Raw genomic sequence first — 22800 nt, 5'->3', positions numbered from 1 at the left:
CCGTTACTGAGCTGTTTAACTCACCTGGCCAGGTATATCTAGGAAGAAGAGCAAAATACTGGGACTTCTGGTGTTAAGGGCTTAAAATATATATATAAAAAAAAAAATGTATTTACACTTAACATGTAAATATTCACAGCGTTTGTTCAAGTTTGTGCTGAAATAAAACTTTAGGCCTCTAGATGGCAGCAGTCGTTACGTCCTACGCATCTAAAGGAAGAATGATGACTGAGGACAAGAGGATACAGTGAGTCCAGCAGCTGACTTTGGACACACACATATACTTGTTACTACACTATCACAACACCAGAGTCAAGTACTGGACAATACTACACATATACTTGTTACTACACTATCACAACACCAGAGTCAAGTACTGGACAATACTACACATATATACTTGTTACTACACTATCACAACACCAGAGTCAAGTACTGGACAATACTACACATATATTCTTGTTACTACACTATCACAACACCAGAGTCAAGTACTGGACAATACTACACATATATACTTGTTACTACACTATCACAACACCAGAGTCAAGTACTGGACAATACTACACATATATACTTGTTACTACACTATCACAACACCAGAATCAAGTACTGGACAATATTACACGTATATACTTGTTACTACACTATCACAACACCAGAATCAAGTACTGGACAATATTACACGTATATACTTGTTACTACACTATCAAAACACCAGAATCAAGTACTGGACAATATTACACGTATATACTTGTTACTACACTATCACAACACCAGAATCAAGTACTGGACAATACTTCACATATATACTTGTTACTACACTATCACAACACCAGAGTCAAGTACTGGACAATACTACACATATATACTTGTTACTACACTATCACAACACCAGAGTCAAGTACTGGACAATACTTCACATATATACTTGTTACTACACTATCACAACACCAGAGTCAAGTACTGGACAATACTACACATATATACTTGTTACTACACTATCACAACACCAGAGTGAAGTACTGGACAATACTTCACATATATACTTGTTACTACACTATCACAACACCAGAGTCAAGTACTGGACAATACTTCACATATATACTTGTTACTACACTATCACATCTCATGTTGCTCAAAAGTCATTCAAAGCCTTGATTGGTCGACTGGGCGGCAAAGCATTATGAGATGTTCAGGTCACCGTTACTGAGAGGGTTGTTGAAAAAGATGAAAATTAAAGGTTCATTTTCTCGCAGATAACTAACTTCAAAAATTAATGGTGGTACAGATTGTGTAAAGATTCTATTTAAAGTCGTGACTAATATTGCTTCATGCTTGGTTTTGAGCAAGAAATATATATGAGAAGTACCAACTTAACCTTGAACTGAAAATTGATATTGGCTGAAAATGACAAAAATTACACAATATCCAAATTACAAACGCAAACCCTTAAGTCTCTCCTGTCGCAACAACGTTGAAGAAAAACTCTAAAGTATTAAAACATTGTAAAATAAAAGAGGCTTTAACTTGAATATATTTATTTGATGTTTTCTCATCTTTTCTTTGCTCATTTTATGTCAACTTTATTTTTCTATTCTATGATTTAATTCTAATTGATTTTCATCACCGCGTTCAATAAAATCAATAACGTGATGAACTAGATGAGTTTATGTCTCATCCATAATAAAATACATTCAGTTATTTCAGTCGTTAAACTAACTAATGGTTACCCTTCGGGTCACACTGTGACCTTGAGGTAGCTAGAGGTCGATCGACTCTTTGTCTCCGTCAGTGAAAACATTTTCCCCAAAATGCCAAAGAGATTTTCTGCTTTTCAGAAGCGTTTGATTGTAATTATGGACTGAAGGTCCTGGAGTCGCTGACCTTTGAACTGACGGTAGATCTGCTGTTTGTTGACGATCAGTTACATTAGAACAAAACCCTGACACTTCCTACTTTATACCTTCCTCGTCCACAAAGGCCAAAAAAAGGATGAAAACAGTTTGGTAACCCGGGCAACGCCAGGTACTCGGTGAGCAGATGCAGGATGAATGCTCTTCCCAAGATGCAACACTCATAGACTCAGGGACATTGAAGGCAGAAGTGAAAAGATGATGTAATTCTATGTTAATCTTTGTATCCTTTTCTTTTTCCATTTGATCCCTGTTCTTTATATTTGCACTTTGTTCTCCTTTGCACTTTGTTCTTTTATTTGCACTTGGGAATTAATCGTCTGCTGGGAATTGGAAAACCAAACTTCCTTCCTTCCTTCCTTCCTTCCTTCCTCCCTCCTTCCTCCCTCCTTCCTTCCTTCTTCCTCCCTCCCTCCCTCCTTCCTTCCTTCTTCCTCCCTCCCTCCTCCCTTCTTCCTCCCTCCTTCCTCCCTCCCTTCTTCCTCCCTTCTTCCTTCCTTCTTCCTCCCTCCTTCCTTCCTTCCTTCTTCCTCCCTCCTTCCTCCCTTCTTCCTCCCTCCCTTCTTCCTCCTTCCTCCCTTCTTCCTCCCTCCTTCCTCCCTCCATCCTCCCTTCTTCCTCCCTCCTTCCTTCCTTCTTCCTCCCTTCTTCCTTCCTTCTTCCTCCCTCCTTCCTCCCTTCTTCCTCCCTCCTTCCTTCCTTCTTCCTCCCTTCTTCCTCCCTCCCTCCTTCCTTCTTCCTCCCTTCTTCCTCCCTCCTTCCTCCCTTCTTCCTCCCTCCATCCTCCCTTCTTCCTCCCTCCTTCCTTCCTTCTTCCTCCCTTCTTCCTCCCTCCATCCTCCCTCCTTCCTCCCTTCTTCCTCCCTCCTTCCTTCCTTCTTCCTCCCTTCTTCCTCCCTCCCTCCTTCCTTCTTCCTCCCTCCCTCCTCCCTTCTTCCTCCCTCCTTCCTCCCTTCTTCCTCCCTTCTTCCTTCCTTCTTCCTCCCTCCTTCCTTCCTTCTTCCTCCCTCCTTCCTCCCTTCTTCCTCCCTTCTTCCTCCCTCCCTCCTTCCTTCTTCCTCCCTTCTTCCTCCCTCCTTCCTCCCTTCTTCCTCCCTCCATCCTCCCTTCTTCCTCCCTCCATCCTTCCTTCTTCCTCCCTCCTTCCTCCCTCCTTCCTCCCTCCTTCCTTCCTTCTTCCTCCCTTCTTCCTCCCTCCTTCCTCCCTCCTTCCTTCCTTCTTCCTCCCTTCTTCCTTCCTTCCTTCCTTCCTTCCTTCCTTCTTCCTCCCTTCTTCCTTCCTTCTTCCTCCCTCCTTCCTTCCTTCCTTCTTCCTCCCTCCTTCCTTCCACTCCAGTAACACTAAAGATGTCATTTGTTGATTCCTAATAACGGTGCAACAGCCTCAGGAAACACTGACGAGAGGATCCTGTGATGTGAGACATAACTGGAGAAGATATGAAAACAATAACAGGAAGTCGACGGGTTCTTAATGGTAATAAACGGCGATGAGTGTTCGTGTTCACAGACGGCTCATAATTGGCCGTTAGCTTCAGTGGATGCTGCAGAAACGAGTCCGTGTCGTCATGTTTGCTCGAAGGATGTTTGACCGACGAGTCGACGGCACCAGGACCAGCTCGTACTGGGAGGACAGTCTTAATGGCAAGATGATAAAGAGGCTGCTGGAGAAAAGCTGGAAATGAGTGACGCGGGACCATGAGCTCCTGCGACGCCGCGCCGGCGTGACTGGGCGGCGGCGACGACGTGGAACGGCACTCGAGGCGTGGCGGCGCAGAAGCTCGGCGGCCTCGGTGCTAACAGTCGCTCCTCTGATTGGCTGGACTCATCCCTCGCCGACCGACCGGCCCCTCGCTGACCGCCTCCTCCTCGGAGACGCAGGAAACGAGAAGCTCCACGACGAGGACAATTTTATCTGGAGGCGCCAGACGAGCTCCAGCCGACAAGGAAATGAATGAAGCAGAAACATTGTGGCGACTCTGGGTGTCGTCAGCGGAGGAGAGTTTCTGCGAGAGACGATTATTCGGTGGATGACGAGCTCAATTACTGTAGTTACAACAACAAACTTTAGTTTAACTCTCGTCCAGGAAGACAATGTATTTCTTGTCGAACAACAGAGACGTTTTATGTCAGAATAAATGATACAAATGTTAGCAGCAGGAGTCACAGCGAGTCTCGCTCTGCTCGAGGTTTCTGCCCGTTAGAATAAAGTTCATTCCTCGTCACGGTCACTCGATGGGATTCGCGCTCAGTGTCGTCAGAATATTGAACGATTGAATTTAACACTTTATATACATGTATGATGACTTCTTCTTTTTTAACCACTGTGTTATCTCCGGGGCAAAGAATGAAAACACAAAGATCTTAAAAGGATACAAAGATTAACACAGAACTAAACTAACTAAACCATAAGGTAAGTAAGTAACAGTCATTTCTAAAGCACCTTTCTAGACCAGAGTATTGGAGCTAAAGTATTAGGTCGCATTAAAACCTAAATCGACATCAGGTAGAATAAACTTTCCTTACAACAATATAGAAAAAATAAAAATAGACAATAGGGAGCAAAAATAAATCAAATATGTTTATGTTCATGATTAGCTATAACAAGGTCAGATTTAAAGCTAAGATGATATATTTATATAATTATCCATGTCAGAGATTATACAGAGACTAATAATAAAACAATCAGGCTATTTTTTTTAAATGTTTTCACTAAATCTATATTTTGTTCAACCTTTGACCCCAATTGAGTTCATCAACCCTCTCAGGAGCTTCCCGGGGTCGAGAGACGAGGACACCCTGGACAGGATGCCAGGACAACCATTCACACACACTATAACATGAAACTATTCATTATTAATATAATTGGTATATTTTCGATTCATATAATTAGTATATTTTCGATTCATATAATTCGCATATTTTATTTTATTAAATATTACATTCTAATATTATTAAATATTTTCGATTAATTACTCATATATTTTGGATTCATATAATTAGTATATTTTCGATTGATATAATTGGAATATTTTGGATTCATATAATTAGTATATTTTCGATTGATATAATTGGAATATTTTGGATTCATATAATTAGTATATTTTTGATTGATATAATTGGTATATTTTGGATCAACGGTCGGTGAAGAGCAAACATGAGTTTGTATCATTAACACTGATGCACATGAACATCCAAACATGGAGATGATTCCGTGGATAAACTTCTCCGGGGATCAGCGAGGAAGCAGCAGAACGCTCGACTCAAACGCCGTTCTTGGCGGTGACTCATAAATACAAGAGCGTTATTGTTGCTACGAGTTGCTACTCGGACACAAACGACCCAGCGGGGGCTTGTTAGTGCAGAGAAACAACGCTGCTGCAAATGAAGGAGAGCCTGGACGCGACCAGATGAAGCAGAATCCATGAGAACGTCTCTCGCTCGTGAGCAGATGAAGCAAATTAAAAAATGATTTTTGTAGGTTTTCAATCACGTCCACCTGAGACAGGTGAGGCTTCACGGACCTCCAGTAAACACTCTCAGTATTCAAAGCTGCCGTTAATATTCCTCTCCAGCGCCGCCAGCAGAAATTGAAAAGTTGAGGAGGCAGAGAGGAGAGAGTGGGATTAAAGCTGCCTGACTGGCTGCAGACTACAGCCATTGTTACAGCAGCTCTATTGTAATTAGAGGCAGAAATGACTTTAGGAGGAAAGAAGCTTCGCAACAGCTGGCGACACATAAACACTCGGTGTGTGCAGCCAAGACCACTGCAGCCCCGACAGGCTCAGGACCACGAGGAGGTAATTGCCGTCTTTGTAACGTGATCCTGCTCGAGTGACACCAGAAGAATCTGACGACTATTAGCACGTCTTCACGACAATAGTGATGCTACGTCAGAGGTGAAAGTTTAATGACTCCATGACTCCATTGTTTCACGAGATTCAATAGAACCTTCTGTTGCATCGAATTGAACAATAAAATGAATTATTGTCACAAAGAATCATCATCTGAGCTTCAAACACTAGGACACGACGAGTATTACACACTTTTTGCTTGACTATTACTCTTTGTTTTAACCTTTACTTTATTACAAGATCAAAGTTGTAGGAAAATACATTTATTAAGAGATTAAAGTAATATAAAATACTTTATTATGAGATAAAAGTCATAGTAAAATACTTTATTATGAGATTAAAGTCATAGTAAAATACGTTATTATGAGATAAAAGTCATAGTAAAATACTTTATTATGAGATTAAAGTTGTAGGAAAATATTTTATTATGAGATTAAAGTTGTAGGAAAGTACTTTATTATGAAATTAAAGTCTTGGTAAAATACTTTATTAGAAGGTTAAAGTTGTAGGAAAATTTTATTATGAGATTGATTTCAGAGGAAAAATACTTTACTATGAGAATACAGTCAGAGGAATATACTTAATTACGAGATACAAGTTGTATAAAATACATTTATTACCAGATTAAAGTCGTATAAAATAAATTTATGAAGAGGTTAAAGTCGTAGAAAATACATTTATAATGAGATTAAAGTCGTATAAAATACAATTATTACAAGGTTAAATTCAGACGAAAATTCTTTATTACCAGATTAAAGTCGATCTTAAATATAAAAAAGACTTCTATATATATATATATATATATATATCATTATCCTGTCATATTTCTTAAAACTTTTTAATAAAGTGGTAACTTTACATATATTCCACGATCTTTTTGGTCCACGGTAAGTAAGTAAGTAAGTAAGTAAGTAAGTAAGTAAGTAAGTAAGTAAGTAAGTAAGTAAGTAAGTAAGTAAGTACAGTACTACATATTTAAATATATCGTATCAACCTGCATTCAGACTGTAATTAAACTCTATACTATATACTACGTATACGTTGCGAAGTCAAACAATGGGCAGCTTTGATCGGTCAGCTGGGCGGCAAAGCATTTTGAGGTCACGGTTACTGAGAGGGTCGACCTCCAATGTTGAGTTCAAATAAATGTGTTGACCTTCAAACAAATGAAATATAAATGGTTCACGTTTTGTAGGATTTCATTAAAAGCGTGGTTTTCAGAACGAAATCACTGCTCTGAACTCATAATGTACGGCAACAGTTGAAGGGGTTCGTTCACACCATGAACCTCATCAACGCTCTCTTGTGACCAGATTTATAAAAACTGAAAATGTTTCAGAACATTATAGAAATGTTCCTGTCAAATGTGTTTGGTTTGCTCTGACTTTAACTGAGCTTAACTTAAACATATTACATTTATTTGTGTTATTGGTTTATTAAATATACCGTATTCTCCGGACTATAAGTGTCTCCGGAGCACAAGTCGCCATAAAATGCATAATAAAGAAGAAAAAACATATATAAGTCGCACTGGAGTATAAGTCGCATTTTTGGGGGAAATTGATTTGATAAAATCCAAGAACAGACATGTGATCTTGAAAGACAAGTTAAAATAAAACTAGAGGCAACAACAGAATAATGTTACGTTACATGAAGTGAGAACCTGGTATGTTAACATAACATATGAAGAGTTATTCAGAGAACTATAGCATCAATAACTAACAAGTTTACCAAACCATCCGTGTAACTCCAAATAACTCTTCATCCTCGTGTCACTTTTAAACAACTAACTAACTCCGGAGGTAGAAGATGCTTCCTCTTCTACGTGGAAATGATCAACACAGGCCTAGAGCGCCCTCTTGTGGTTTAGTGTGAAAATAACATGTGAAATGATATACTGCTAATAATGTGTTTTTCACACATAAGTCGCTCCAGAGTATAAGTGTTATTTTTCATACCTTGATTCCCACGTAGTCGACGGGGATGATGGGTCGGTCCAGCGAGGGCAGACTGGCCTCGTCCACCGGCTCGCCCACCATCACTTTGGTGGCCACGTTGATGAAGTCCACGCCGATGGTCTTGGACACGAAGGGGAAGGAGCGCGAGGCTCGCAGGTTACACTCGATCACCTGTGAGACGACATTTGCTTAAAAGTCACAGATTCTCAAACGATTCCGTCGGTGAGGCGTGAACACATTTGTGCGTCTGGAGCGACTGAAGGAACCCAACAGAGTCGCTCGGGTGTGAAATGTCAGTCCATCCTTCAGCAGGTGAACTTTACCCACCATCACGTCGTTGCCTTTGACCAGGAACTGGGTGTTAAATGGCCCCGAAATCTCGAAGGCTTGAGCTATTTTCCGGGTGGCGATCTTGACCTGGAAACAAGAATCAAATGAATCACATGTTGTTCACTCGCATCCTTTATTCATCTTCTGTTTTAATCAGAAGTTAGTTCATGTTCTTCATGTTCTTTATGTTCTTTATCTTTATCTTTAGACCAAGATTGTATCATCTTGTTCTTTCTCTTTATTTCTCTTTGTTCTTGTTCTTTATCTTTAGACTTAGATTGTAACATCTTGTTCTTTCTCTTTATTTCTCTTTGTTCTTGTTCTTTAGCTTTAGACTTAGATTGTATCATCTTGTTCTTTCTCTTTATTTCTCTTTGTTCTTGTTCTCTATCTTTAGACTTAGATTGTATCATCTTGTTCTTTCTCTTTGTTCTTTATCTTTATCTTTAGACCCAGATTGTATCATCTTGTTCTTTCTCTTTATTTCTCTTTGTTCTTGTTCTTTATCTTTAGACTTAGATTGTATCATCTTGTTCTTTCTCTTCATTTCTCTTTGTTCTTATTTTATTTTTATGAAAAATTGCTGCATTGCTGTGTCTAATTGGAAAAAAAACATTTCAGATCAATAAAGTTCTACCTAAACTAACCTCCCACTACGGAGACAAAACACATCTTGAATCTTCAACTTAAATAAAAATCATTAAACACAAATTTCACTTTTTAAACGGGTGAAACAAACAGTGTCGAATCCACTCGAACATTTTCACGTTTCTCTTCATCAACTTCTGGGTTTTTACACGCGAAAAGATTCATCGCGAGGCTTCAGTGATACATTAATCTCACGATACAGTTCGATACTTTGTATTTAGATTCACTTTCACTTTCTGAACAATTTACAGAAAGAAAAACTGAACTTTGAGTGACATCTTGTTATCGTTTCATTCTCTGATTGAATTGAACTCAAAATATGTCCAAACACCAGCTTTTAAAAGCTGCTGGACTTCACTGTATCCTCTCGTCCTCAGTCATCGCCAGGATCTCGCAGGATTTTATTCTATTACTGCATGGGACCTAATGACTGCTGCCATCTAGAGGCCGGACTTTTTTTGGCAACACAAAAATGAACAAATATGAATATATATTGCATTTTGATTGTAAATAAAAAAAACATTTTTTTTCATTTCAAACACAATTAATTAGAAATGTAAAACAAAATATCTTTGATATTTATATATTTATATTAATTTCCTCACACTCGTCAGTAGCTGAACTTCTAAAATAAATAATCCAGAGCATTTTTTAAGGAAGATGAACTAGAGAAAATAATATTTATTTTTGAAGTGTTTTTTTAAACATCTAGTAAGTACAAGACGTTCTAGATGAATAATATATCTAGTATAATCTGCTCTAATCTAATATCTAGTCCATCAATAAAGGTCTGTTCAGTTAAATAAATAAATTACATTTTAAATTAAAATAAGGCTTTAACTTTTAAAATTGACATCAGTAAATAAAAATAACTTTTTTTTTAGCCACAATTCTTTGCTAATTTATATTAAATAAAACATCTTCACACTTTTCCTGAGAGTCATTAAATAAAATGCAGTTAAACTATTACATAATTAAACAGGTTGATAAGAACGTGTCATGAATTCCAGTTCGATCCTCATTCATTAGGATTTTATTGATTGTTTTCAAAAGTAATCGTTGAGTTTAGCGTCAATTCTGTCTCGAGCTCCACAGGATTTGTGAAGCTAATGATTTAAACCTCGTGCGGTCGAACCGGAGAGAAAATCAACATCAACACTCGACAGTTATTACAGAGAACACGTGTCACGAGTCCAGGACCTGCTCCGAGGTGGATCTCAGTGGGAGTCACTGCTGGCGGAACACGGGGGTCTCACAGCAGGAGGCCCCCGTGTTCAAGTGGACCCGGTGACATCCGAAGGTACATCTGTGAGTGTTTGTTTGCTGCTGTGGAGCAGGTTTGAGAAGCTTCACGTGACCTTGAATGTGTTCGACTTCAGCAGGTTCTCATCAGGTCACAGTAGAGGAAAATAAAAGAATATAAATGTTGTTTTCAGGCTCGTCTGGTGTTAATGTTTGTCCTCAGAACACTGTTATTATATAATTATTAACGTCGTCACAATCAAACACTTATTGGAAGCAAAACAAACCTACACAGGTTTAGTAGTAGAAACACACTTGACTGTTCATTTACAGGAATATTGTGTATTTATTGTGTACTTATTTATGTGGGTATCTGCTTGATACATCTCCTGAGGGATCAATAAAGTTCCATCTTTCTAATCAATACAAAATAATATATATATATATATATATATATATATATATATATATATATGTATATATATATATATATATATATTATATAATTTTATTTTGTATTACATGGATAAGCATATACTATATGCGTGTATATGCTTATCCATGTAATACAAAATAAAATTATATATACAGTATATATATATATATTTTATTTTGTATTGATTATATATATATATATATATATATATATATATTTTATTTTGTATTACATGGATAAGTATATTATACAATTTGACATTCATATCTACATATCTTAATACATCTATGTATATAGTTTCATGTCTTTATAGACGTGCATGTTATTCAGTGTAGTTGTATATTTATAACTGTATGTCTCAAGTATTATTTTTTATTTTATTTGTCTTATATTATGATATTTATTTAGTACCATTTTCTTTGTATATAGATATGCATGTAGTATAATTGTACTTATGTCTATATAGAAGTGTATTATAAGTATGTAGTGGATACATGTTGTTTGTTGATATAGGAGTTTATATAAGATGTATTTTCATAAATATCTGCGTAGAAATACTTGGGCTATAAACTCAAGAATCAAAAGGACATTTAAAATGTTTTTGTTGTTGTTAATAAATGTATTCATTGAACTGTAACTGCAGTTTTTTTATTTAACTGATTCAACAAAAATAGTTTTACATGTAAATTATACGTCTTTGTAGATATTTAAGTATTGTATACATGTTGTGTGTTGATATATAGTCATACATGATGAAATATATGGAGATCTTTTTTTACTTAAGAATAAAATGTGGTCCTAAATTAAAAGTGTTTTACTTTTTTTTAATATAAGTGTTTTTGTTATGTTTTGTATATAAATGAATGGTTTTAGTTTTTCTTCATTCATATGAACCAATAGTTAGAGAAACTGAGGATGTTTTATTTCATTAAAAATACACAAAGAAACTATTTTTTCAGATGTTTTCTTTGTTCCTCTTCCAAATACCCTGAGGTCAGAGGTCAAGAAAGGCACTTCGAGATCAGACTGATCTTTTCTAAGGAAAGTGTTTTCATGTGAAGGTGAGAAACAAACAGAAACAACAGAGTGAACTCTGACCTTCTCCAGGGAACCTTGACTGATGCTCTGGGTCGGAAGCATCAGCGTTGCGTCTCCGGAGTGAACGCCGGCGTCTTCCACGTGCTCCGTGATGGCATGGACCAGAACCTGCAGAGACCAGAACACATGAGACCAGAACCTGCAGAGACCAGAACACATGACACCAGAACCTGCAGAGACCAGAACACATGACACCAGAACCTGCAGAGACCAGAACACATGAGACCAGAACCTAAAGAGACCAGAACACATGAGACCAGAACCTGCAGAGACCAGAACACATGAGACCAGAACCTGCAGAGACCAGAACAAACGAGACCAGAACCTGCAGAGACCAGAACAAACGAGACCAGAACACATGAGACCAGAACCTGCAGAGACCAGAACACATGAGACCAGAACCTGCAGAGACCAGAACACATGAGACCAGAACACATGAGACCAGAACACATGAGACCAGAACACATGAGACCAGAACCTGCAGAGACCAGAACACATGAGACCAGAACCTGCAGAGACCAGAACACATGAGACCAGAACCTGCAGAGACCAGAACACATGAGACCAGAACCTAAAGAGACCAGAACACACGAGACCAGAACCTAAAGAGACCAGAACACATGAGACCAGAACCTAAAGAGACCAGAACACATGAGACCAGAACCTGCAGAGACCAGAACACATGAGACCAGAACCTGCAGAGACCAGAACACATGAGACCAGAACCTGCAGAGACCAGAACACATGAGACCAGAACCTAAAGAGACCAGAACACATGAGACCAGAACACATGAGACCAGAACACATGAGACCAGAACACAGGAGACCAGAACACACAAGACCAGAACACCTAAGACCAGAACACATGAGACCAGAACCTGCAGAGACCAGAACACCTAAGACCAGAACACCTAAGACCAGAACACATGAGACCAGAACACATGAGACCAGAACACATGAGACCAGAACACGAGACCAGCTTCTGTGTTCACGACAAGGATCACATGACTCATAACTGTTGGCACTTGTTTTAATTAAAATCAGAACCAAAGCAGTTAATAACTGTGATAATTAAGAATCTTATCTTAACAGCATCTTAACAAGAAAGTCTTTTCAAGAGAAGGTTTTAAAAAAAGCTGCTTCTGAAAATAAAACTGACAAAGTCCTTCAAAGCATGAACCTCGTGAACCGACACGCGTGTTTCTACACTTTGTTCACTTTTGTTGGTCTGCAGTTGGAGTGTGTTCTTGAGCGATCGTACGACCAGCTCGGCGGCGCCGCACGAGCGTCCGATCAGCGGCGCCGGAAGAACAAGTCAGAGCTTCTCACCCGCAGTCGCCAAAACACTGTGTGAGTTTGTCTCCGTCAACGAGCCTCCGTGTCATTAGCTCATTTAAACGGGCGCTAACAGCATTCATTAGCGCTCCTCAGATAGAGCTCGTAATTAATAGGCATTATCTGGCGCCCACGTGTGCAGTCCACGCTGACGGCGCCGCACAATCATTGCTATTCAACCGACGGCCGGCTTGTTAATACGGCGGAGAAGATAAAGGAGCTCGTCTTATTCGGGGAGAGAATCTAGCGCCGCCTCGTCGTAATGACTCCGCGGAACAAAGAGACTCGCGGAAGGGAAATTACCTTCTGTTCACCTTCACAGGAACACTTGAACACTCTGACATTTTTAAAGATGCTACATGTTGGATGAAGAAGAGGATTCTGGAGCCCAGAGTCCAACTAAACTGTCGAGCGATTGTACGAGTGTCGACTTAAATAATGGCTTCTCTTTAACTTCATCTCCATGAGGCCACGATTCTTCTGCTTCGGATCAGAGTCAACGGTCAAGTGGGTCCGATTTGAGTTTAGATACGCGTTTCTAATGAAATCAGTGTTTTTAGTCGAAACAAAAACACACACGTCTAAATAATCACGTGACGTCAAGTAAACCATCGTAACTAGTCCTCAAAACTTCTGTCATCAACCAACATGTTCGTATCAGTCGCGTCACCAAACTGCTACAGTGAGCCAGAGACGGGGGTTGCATTCATTTCCAAAACGGCTAAAGCGCTCGTGTCCGGTAAGAGAAGACGGGAAACGTTTCTCTGTTTTCACGACGTTTAATCGTACTTTCTCAACACTAGGGGGAGCCAAGAACAAACGTGTTCAATCTCAGTCTTCAAAGGTATTTTAAGGCAAGAACTCTGTGGTCGTCTTGGATTATATTGAGCAACGTTTGCTGCAGAGTGTCGACTTAAATTATCGCTTTTCTTTAACTTCATCTATGAGGCCACGATTCTTCTGCTTCGGATCAGAGTCAACGGTCAAGTGGGTCCGATTTGAGTTTAGACACGAGTTTCGAAACAAAAACACACACGTCTAAATAATCACGTGACGTCAAGTAAACCATCGTAACTGATCCTCAAAACCTTCGCTCATCAACCAACATGTTCGTATCAGTCGCGTCACCAAACTGCTACAGTGGGCGAGAGACGGGGCTTGCATTCATTTCTATAACGGCTAAAGCGCTCGTGTCCGGTAAGAGAAGACGGGAAACGTTTCTCTGTTTTCACGACGTTTAATCGTACTTTCTCAACACTAGGGGGAGCCAAGAACAAACGTGTTCAATCTCAGTCTTCAAAGGTATTTCAAGGCAAGAACTCTGTGCTCGTCTTGGATTATATTGAGCAACGTTTGCTGCAGAGTGTCGACTTAAATTATCGCTTTTCTTTAACTTCATCCATGAGATGACGATTCTTCTGCTTCGGATCAGAGTCAACGGTCAAGTGGGTCCGATTCGAGTTTAGACACATGTTTCGAAACAAATCAATGTTTTTAGTCTTAACAAAAACACAATCATCTAAATGTAAGAGCCACGTTTAGGTAGAACTTTATTGATTGTGTTTAAATTCTGACGTCAAGTAAACCGTCGTAACTGATCCTCAAAACTTCTGTCATCAACCAACATGTTCGTATCAGTCGCGTCACCAAACTGATACAGTGGGCGAGAGACGGGGCTTGCATTCATTTCTATAACGGCTAAAGCGCTAGTGTCCGGTAAGAGAAGACGGGAAACGTTTCTCTGTTTTCACGACATTTAAATCGTACTTTCTCAACACTAGGGGGAGCCAAGAACAAACGTGTTCAATCTCAGTCTTCAAAGGTATTTTAAGGCAAGAACTCTGTGCTCGTCTTGGATTATATTGAGCAACGTTTGCTGCAGAGTGTCGACTTAAATTATCGCTTTTCTTTAACTTCATCTATGAGGCCACGATTCTTCTGCTTCGGATCAGAGTCAACGGTCAAGTGGGTCCGATTCGAGTTTAGACACGTGTTTCGAAACAAATCAATGTTTTTAGTCGAAACAAAAACACACGCATCTAAATGTAAAAGCCACGTGACGTCAAGTAAACCTTCGTAACTGATCCTCAAAACTTCTGTCATCAACCAACATGTTCGTATCAGTCGCGTCACCAAACTGCTACAGTGAGCCAGAGATGGGGCTTGCATTCATTTCCATAACGGCTAAAGCACTCGTGTCCAGTAAGAGAAGACGGGAAACGTTTCTCTGTTTTCACGACATTTAAATCGTACTTTCTCAACACTAGGGGGAGCCAAGAAAAAACGTGTTCAATCTCAGTCTTCAAAGGTATTTTAAGGCAAGAACTCTGTGCTCGTCTTGGATTATATTGAGCAACGTTTGCTGCAGAGTGTCGACTTAAATTATCACTTTTCTTTAACTTCATCCATGAGGCCACGATTCTTCTGCTTCGGATCAGAGTCAACGGTCAAGTGGGTCCGATTTGAGTTTAGACACGTGTTTCGAAACAAATCAATGTTTTTAGTCGAAACAAAAAAACACGTCTAAATAATCACGTGACGTCAAGTAAACCATCGTAACTGATCCTCAAAACTTCTGTCATCAACCAACATGTTCGTATCAGTCGCGTCACCAAACTGCTACAGTGAGCCAGAGACGGGGCTTGCATTCATTTCCAAAACGGCTAAAGCGCTCGTGTCTGGTAAGAGAAGACGGGAAACGTTTCTCTGTTTTCACGACATTTTAATCGTACTTTCTCAACACTAGGGGGAGCCAAGAACAAACGTGTTCAATCTCAGTCTTCAAAGGTATTTTAAGGCAAGAACTCTGTGGTCGTCTTGGATTATATTGAGCAACGTTTGCTGCAGAGTGTCGACTTAAATTATCGCTTTTCTTTAACTTCATCTATGAGGCCACGATTCTTCTACTTCGGATCAGAGTCAACGGTCAAGTGGGTCCGATTCGAGTTTAGACACGAGTTTCTAAACAAATCAATGTTTTTAGTCGAAACAAAAACACAGGCATCTAAATCTAAAAGCCACGTGACGTCAAGTAAACCATCGTAACTGATCCTCAAAACTTCTGTCATCAACCAACATGTTCGTATCAGTTGCGTCACCAACCTGCTACAGTGAGCCAGAGACGGGGCTTGCATTCATTTCCATAACGGCTAAAGCGCTCGTGTCCGGTAAGAGAAGACGGGAAACGTTTCTCTGTTTTCACGACGTTTAAATCGTACTTTCTCAACACTAGGGGGAGCCAAGAACAAACGTGTTCAATCTCAGTCTTCAAAGGTATTTTAAGGCAAGAACTCTGTGCTCGTCTTGGATTATATTGAGCAACGTTTGCTGCAGAGTGTCGACTTAAATTATCGCTTTTCTTTAACTTCATCTATGAGGCCACGATTCTTATGCTTCGGATCAGAGTCAACGGTCAAGTGGGTCCGATTCGAGTTTAGACACGAGTTTCTAAACAAATCAATGTTTTTAGTCGAAACAAAAACACACGCGTCTAAATAATCACGTGACGTCAAGTAAACCATCGTAACTGATCCTCAAAACTTCTGTCATCAACCAACATGTTCGTATCAGTCGCGTCACCAACCTGCTACAGTGAGCCAGAGACGGGGGTTGCATTCATTTCCAAAACGGCTAAAGCGCTCGTGTCCGGTAAGAGAAGACGGGAAACGTTTCTCTGTTTTCACGACGTTTAAATCGTACTTTCTCAACACTAGGGGGAGCCAAGAACAAACGTGTTCAATCTCAGTCTTCAGAGGTATTTCAAGGCAAGAACTCTGTGCTCGTCTTGGATTATATTGAGCAACGTTTGCTGCAGAGTGTCGACGATACTTTGAATTGTTTTCCTACAAATGGAAGTGACTTGAAACACACGTTTGAGTTCCTCTGATGCTGCTCGCGTCGAGTTAACATCTGTAGCTTCAGAAGGAAACGTTTGGTTTCAAAGCAGAAAGAAAATACCTCGTGTGTCCATTAGATGTGATCTGACAGCGCCGTGATGTGTTTGCAGCCGAGATGAGAAGTTTTATTTTAATAAAACTCCAGTCCTTCTACCCCAGTGAACAGACGTACTCACTCACAGAGGATCATGGAATATATACAACATGTCAGAATGGAAACCAAAGCTAAATAACACTACGGTCGTCCATCATAAGATGGATTTAATTCCAAGATAAACGATTTTGATTAATATGATACGATCTTTTTCATGTGTTTGATTTACACTTTTAACCAGAGAACTGAGCACAACATGTGCGACTCACAACATGTGCGACTCGCAACATGTGCGACTCGCAACATGTGCGACTCGCAACATGTGCGACTCGCAACATGTGCGACTCGCAACATGTGCGACTCGCAACATGTGCGACTCGCAACATGTGCGACTCGCAACATGTGCGACTCGCAACATGTGCGACTCGCAACATGTGCGACTCACAACATGTGCGACTCACAACATGTGCGACTCACAACATGTGCGACTCACAACATGTGTCACACACAACATGTGTGACTCACAACATGTGTCACACACAACATGTGCGACTCACAACATGTGTCACACACAACATGTGCGACTCACAACATGTGCGACTCACAACATGTTGTGACTCACAACATGTGCGACTCACAACATGTTGTGACTCACAACATGTGCGACTCACAACATGTGCGACTCACAACATGTGCGACTCACAACATGTGCGACTCACAACATGTGCGACTCACAACATGTGCGACTCACAACATGTGCGACTCACAACATGTGCGACTCACAACATGTGCGACTGACAACATGTTGCGACTGACAACATGTGCGACTCACAACATGTGCGACTCACAACACGTGCGACTCACAACACGTGCGACTCACAACACGTGCGACTCACAACATGTGCGACTCACAACATGTGTCACACACAACATGTGCGACTCACAACATGTGCGACTCACAACATGTGCGACTCACAACATGTGCGACTCACAACATGTGCGACTCACAGCATGTGCGACTCACAGCATGTGCGACTCACAACATGTGCGACTCACAACATGTGCGACTGACAACATGTGCGACTGACAACATGTGCGACTCACAACATGTGCGACTCACAACATGTGCGACTGACAACATGTGCGACTCACAACATGTGCGACTCACAACATGTGCGACTCACAACATGTGCGACTCACAACATGTGCGACTCACAACATGTGCGACTCACAACATGTGCGACTCACAACATGTGCGACTCACAACATGTGTCACACACAACATGTGCGACTCACAACATGTGTCACACACAACATGTGTGACTCACAACATGTGCGACTCACAACATGTGTCACACACAACATGTGTGACTCACAACATGTGCGACTCACAACATGTGCGACTCACAACATGGGCGACTCTCAACATGTGCGACTCACAACATGTGCGACTCACAACATGTGCGACTCACAACATGTGTCACACACAACATGTGTGACTCACAACATGTGCGACTCACAACATGTGCGACTCACAACATGGGCGACTCTCAACATGTGCGACTCACAACATGTGCGACTCACAACATGGGCGACTCTCAACATGTGCGACTCACAACATGTGCGACTCACAACATGGGCGACTCACAACATGTGCGACTCACAACACGTGCGACTCACAACACGTGCGACCCACAACATGTGCGACTCACAACATGTGCGACTCTCAACATGTGCGACTCACAACATGTGTCACACACAAGTGTGTGTGTTTTGTTCTTACTTTTCCATTCTTGGCCACTGCGTCGACCTCGACTTCTCTCGCTCCGCGGATGAACTTGGTGATGACGACTGGATGTTCCTGGAGAAGAAGTTCAATGTTGAACGAGTGATGATGACGAAGAGAAAACAGTGTTTTGTCATTAAAAAGTTGAGATTCGCTGGATATTATACGTTTCACTTAACTTAACTTAACTCTTCACAAACCAACAAGATAAAGACTATATTTTTGGAAGTATATCAGTGACATCATATTCATCTAACAATGTTAAAACTTTGAATGTTTTATATTGAAATGTTTTAAGGTATGAATTGATATTTTAATATGATTTAATTTAATGATTTGTAAAATGAAAGGTTGAATTGTTGTTTTTTTTAATAATTGAAATCATATAATTGGATTATTTTCTAAATAAATTATTTTGTCTATTTCTATTCTATGCATTTATAATTTAAGAATATTAATTAAAAAAAATAGAATATAGAAATATAGATAGATCCATAAAGTTTGTCTATATATATATTTCTAAATTCTATTATTATTTTTTAATTATAAGAAATATATTTTCCAAATACAAAATATAATGCATTCATTAAAAATACAAATAGTTCCTGTTACTATTATACCAACATTTTATATTGTTTTTTATTCAATCTTTTTTCACTCTTAATAATTAACTTTTAAGATACTAAACCTTTGTATTTGATAAATACAAATAATAAGTCAGATTTTAATAACTAAATATAGAATTCAAATATTAAATGTAATGCTTAAAAAACAACATTTCAATAAAATAATAACAACAATAATAATAAAAATAATTAAAAATGTTATAACAAATTCTATTCCATCAATATTCCTGTTGAAAGTCCAACAATGAAGACACTTGTGATGATCTTCAGATGAAGGCGTCGCTCCTCTAAGTTCTGGTTCAGATGATGTTCACCGTCTCACCTGTGACACCTGAGTGGCTTCCTCCAGGAAACGCTTCATCTCTTCTTCTCCGTACACGACGTTCATGGCCGAGCCGCTGAGGAGCAGAGAGGAGCGAGTGAGTGAGGAGATGGAGGGCTACAGGAGGAGAAGAGAGAGGAACAGGAGGAGCAGAGAGGAGCGAGCGAGTGAGGAGATGGAGGGCTACAGGAGGAGAAGAGAGAGGAACAGGAGGAGCAGAGAGGAGTGAGTGAGTGAGGAGATGGAGGGCTACAGGAGGAGAAGAGAGAGGAACAGGAGGAGCAGAGAGGAGCGAGTGAGTGAGGAGATGGAGGGATACAGGAGGAGAAGAGAGAGGAGCGAGCGAGTGAGGAGATGGAGGGCTACAGGAGGAGAAGAGAGAGGAACAGGAGGAGCAGAGAGGAGCGAGCGAGTGAGGAGATGGAGGGATACAGGAGGAGAAGAGAGGAGCGAGTGAGTGAGGAGATGGAGGGCTACAGGAGGAGAAGAGAGAGGAACAGGAGGAGCAGAGAGGAGCGAGTGAGTGAGGAGATGGAGGGCTACAGGAGGAGAAGAGAGAGGAACAGGAGGAGCAGAGAGGAGCGAGTGAGTGAGGAGATGGAGGGCTACAGGAGGAGAAGAGAGAGGAACAGGAGGAGCAGAGAGGAGCGAGCGAGTGAGGAGATGGAGGGCTACAGGAGGAGAAGAGAGAGGAACAGGAGGAGCAGAGAGGAGCGAGCGAGTGAGGAGATGGAGGGCTACAGGAGGAGAAGAGAGAGGAACAGGAGGAGCAGAGAGGAGCGAGCGAGTGAGTGAGTGAGTGAGTGAGGAGATGGAGGGCTACAGGAGGAGAAGAGAGAGGAACAGGAGGAGCAGAGAGGAGCGAGCGAGTGAGGAGATGGAGGGCTACAGGAGGAGAAGAGAGAGGAACAGGAGGAGCAGAGAGGAGCGAGCGAGTGAGGAGATGGAGGGCTACAGGAGGAGAAGAGAGAGGAACAGGAGGAGCAGAGAGGAGCGAGTGAGTGAGTGAGTGAGTGAGTGAGTGAGTGAGTGAGTGAGTGAGTGAGTGAGTGAGTGAGTGAGTGAGTGAGTGAGTGAGTGAGGAGATGGAGGGCTACAGGAGGAGAAGAGAGAGGAACAGGAGGAGCAGAGAGGAGCGAGTGAGTGAGTGAGTGAGTGAGTGAGTGAGTGAGTGAGTGAGTGAGTGAGTGAGTGAGTGAGTGAGTGAGTGAGTGAGTGAGTGAGTGAGTGAGGAGATGGAGGGCTACAGGAGGAGAAGAGAGAGGAACAGGAGGAGCAGAGAGGAGCGAGCGAGTGAGGAGATGGAGGGCTACAGGAGGAGAAGAGAGAGGAACAGGAGGAGCAGAGAGGAGCGAGTGAGTGAGGAGATGGAGGGCTACAGGAGGAGAAGAGAGAGGAACAGGAGGAGCAGAGAGGAGCGAGTGAGTGAGGATATGGAAGGCTACAGGAGGAGAAGAGAGAGGAACAGGAGGAGCAGAGAGGAGCGAGTGAGTGAGGAGATGGAGGGATACAGGAGGAGAAGAGAGAGGAACAGGAGGAGCAGAGAGGAGCGAGTGAGTGAGGAGATGGAAGGCTACAGGAGGAGAAGAGAGAGGAACAGGAGGAGCAGAGAGGAGCGAGTGAGTGAGGAGATGGAGGGCTACAGGAGGAGAAGAGAGAGGAACAGGAGGAGCAGAGAGGAGCGAGTGAGTGAGGAGATGGAAGGCTACAGGAGGAGAAGAGAGAGGAACAGGAGGAGCAGAGAGGAGCGAGTGAGTGAGGAGATGGAGGGATACAGGAGGAGAAGAGAGAGGAACAGGAGGAGCAGAGAGGAGCGAGCGAGTGAGGAGATGGAGGGATACAGGAGGAGAAGAGAGAGGAACAGGAGGAGCAGAGAGGAGCGAGTGAGTGAGGAGATGGAGGGCTACAGGAGGAGAAGAGAGAGGAACAGGAGGAGCAGAGAGGAGCGAGCGAGTGAGGAGATGGAGGGCTACAGGAGGAGAAGAGAGAGGAACAGGAGGAGCAGAGAGGAGCGAGCGAGTGAGTGAGTGAGTGAGGAGATGGAGGGATACAGGAGGAGAAGAGAGAGGAACAGGAGGAGCAGAGAGGAGCGAGCGAGTGAGGAGATGGAGGGCTACAGGAGGAGAAGAGAGAGGAACAGGAGGAGCAGAGAGGAGCGAGTGAGTGAGGAGATGGAGGGCTACAGGAGGAGAAGAGAGAGGAACAGGAGGAGCAGAGAGGAGCGAGTGAGTGAGGAGATGGAGGGCTACAGGAGGAGAAGAGAGAGGAACAGGAGGAGCAGAGAGGAGCGAGTGAGTGAGGAGATGGAGGGATACAGGAGGAGAAGAGAGAGGAACAGGAGGAGCAGAGAGGAGCGAGCGAGTGAGGAGATGGAGGGCTACAGGAGGAGAAGAGAGAGGAACAGGAGGAGCAGAGAGGAGCGAGTGAGTGAGGAGATGGAGGGCTACAGGAGGAGAAGAGAGAGGAACAGGAGGAGCAGAGAGGAGCGAGTGAGTGAGGAGATGGAGGGATACAGGAGGAGAAGAGAGAGGAACAGGAGGAGCAGAGAGGAGCGAGTGAGTGAGGAGATGGAGGGATACAGGAGGAGAAGAGAGAGGAACAGGAGGAGCAGAGAGGAGTGAGTGAGTGAGGAGATGGAGGGCTACAGGAGAAGAGAGGAACAGGAGGAGCAGAGAGGAGCGAGTGAGTGAGGAGATGGAGGGCTACAGGAGGAGAAGAGAGAGGAACAGGAGGAGCAGAGAGGAGTGAGTGAGTGAGGAGATGGAGGGCTACAGGAGAAGAGAGGAACAGGAGGAGAAGAGAGGAGCGAGTGAGTGAGGAGATGGAGGGATACAGGAGGAGAAGAGAGAGGAACAGGAGGAGCAGAGAGGAGCGAGTGAGTGAGGAGATGGAGGGATACAGGAGGAGGAGAGAGAGGAACAGGAGGAGCAGAGAGGAGCGAGTGAGTGAGGAGATGGAGGGATACAGGAGGAGAAGAGAGAGGAACAGGAGGAGCAGAGAGGAGCGAGTGAGTGAGTGAGTGAGTGAGTGAGTGAGGAGATGGAAGGCTACAGGAGGAGAAGAGAGAGGAACAGGAGGAGCAGAGAGGAGCGAGTGAGTGAGGAGATGGAGGGATACAGGAGGAGAAGAGAGAGGAACAGGAGGAGCAGAGAGGAGCGAGTGAGTGAGGAGATGGAGGGATACAGGAGGAGAAGAGAGAGGAACAGGAGGAGCAGAGAGGAGCGAGTGAGTGAGGAGATGGAGGGATACAGGAGGAGAAGAG

The 22800-nt window shown here is 42.1% G+C and overlaps 1 protein-coding gene across 3 annotated transcripts in view; it reads right to left on the bottom strand.

Moving 5' to 3' along the window:
• The window catches only part of cps1 (carbamoyl-phosphate synthase 1, mitochondrial), a 97584-nt gene that overhangs the window by 26222 nt on the left and 48562 nt on the right, over positions 1-22800 (bottom strand). For all 3 annotated transcript variants that reach the window (XR_015713146.1, XR_015713145.1, XM_087803446.1), the window contains 5 exons: positions 19539-19614; positions 18588-18665; positions 11480-11587; positions 8053-8142; positions 7726-7896 (listed from right to left, as the gene is read on the bottom strand). Coding sequence is in view for 1 of the 3 variants with exons in the window: in XM_087803446.1 (XP_087659572.1) it covers positions 7726-7896; positions 8053-8142; positions 11480-11587; positions 18588-18665; positions 19539-19614 (523 nt within the window). In the remaining 2 variants the exon portion in view is untranslated. The remainder of the gene's footprint in view (positions 1-7725; positions 7897-8052; positions 8143-11479; positions 11588-18587; positions 18666-19538; positions 19615-22800) is intronic.

The sequence above is a fragment of the Callionymus lyra genome, chromosome 12 (genome assembly GCF_982586985.1).
Source record: "Callionymus lyra chromosome 12, fCalLyr1.hap1.1, whole genome shotgun sequence".
In the NCBI taxonomy this organism is placed as follows: domain Eukaryota; kingdom Metazoa; phylum Chordata; class Actinopteri; order Syngnathiformes; family Callionymidae; genus Callionymus; species Callionymus lyra.
This window is presented reverse-complemented; position numbering and strand designations above follow the sequence as displayed.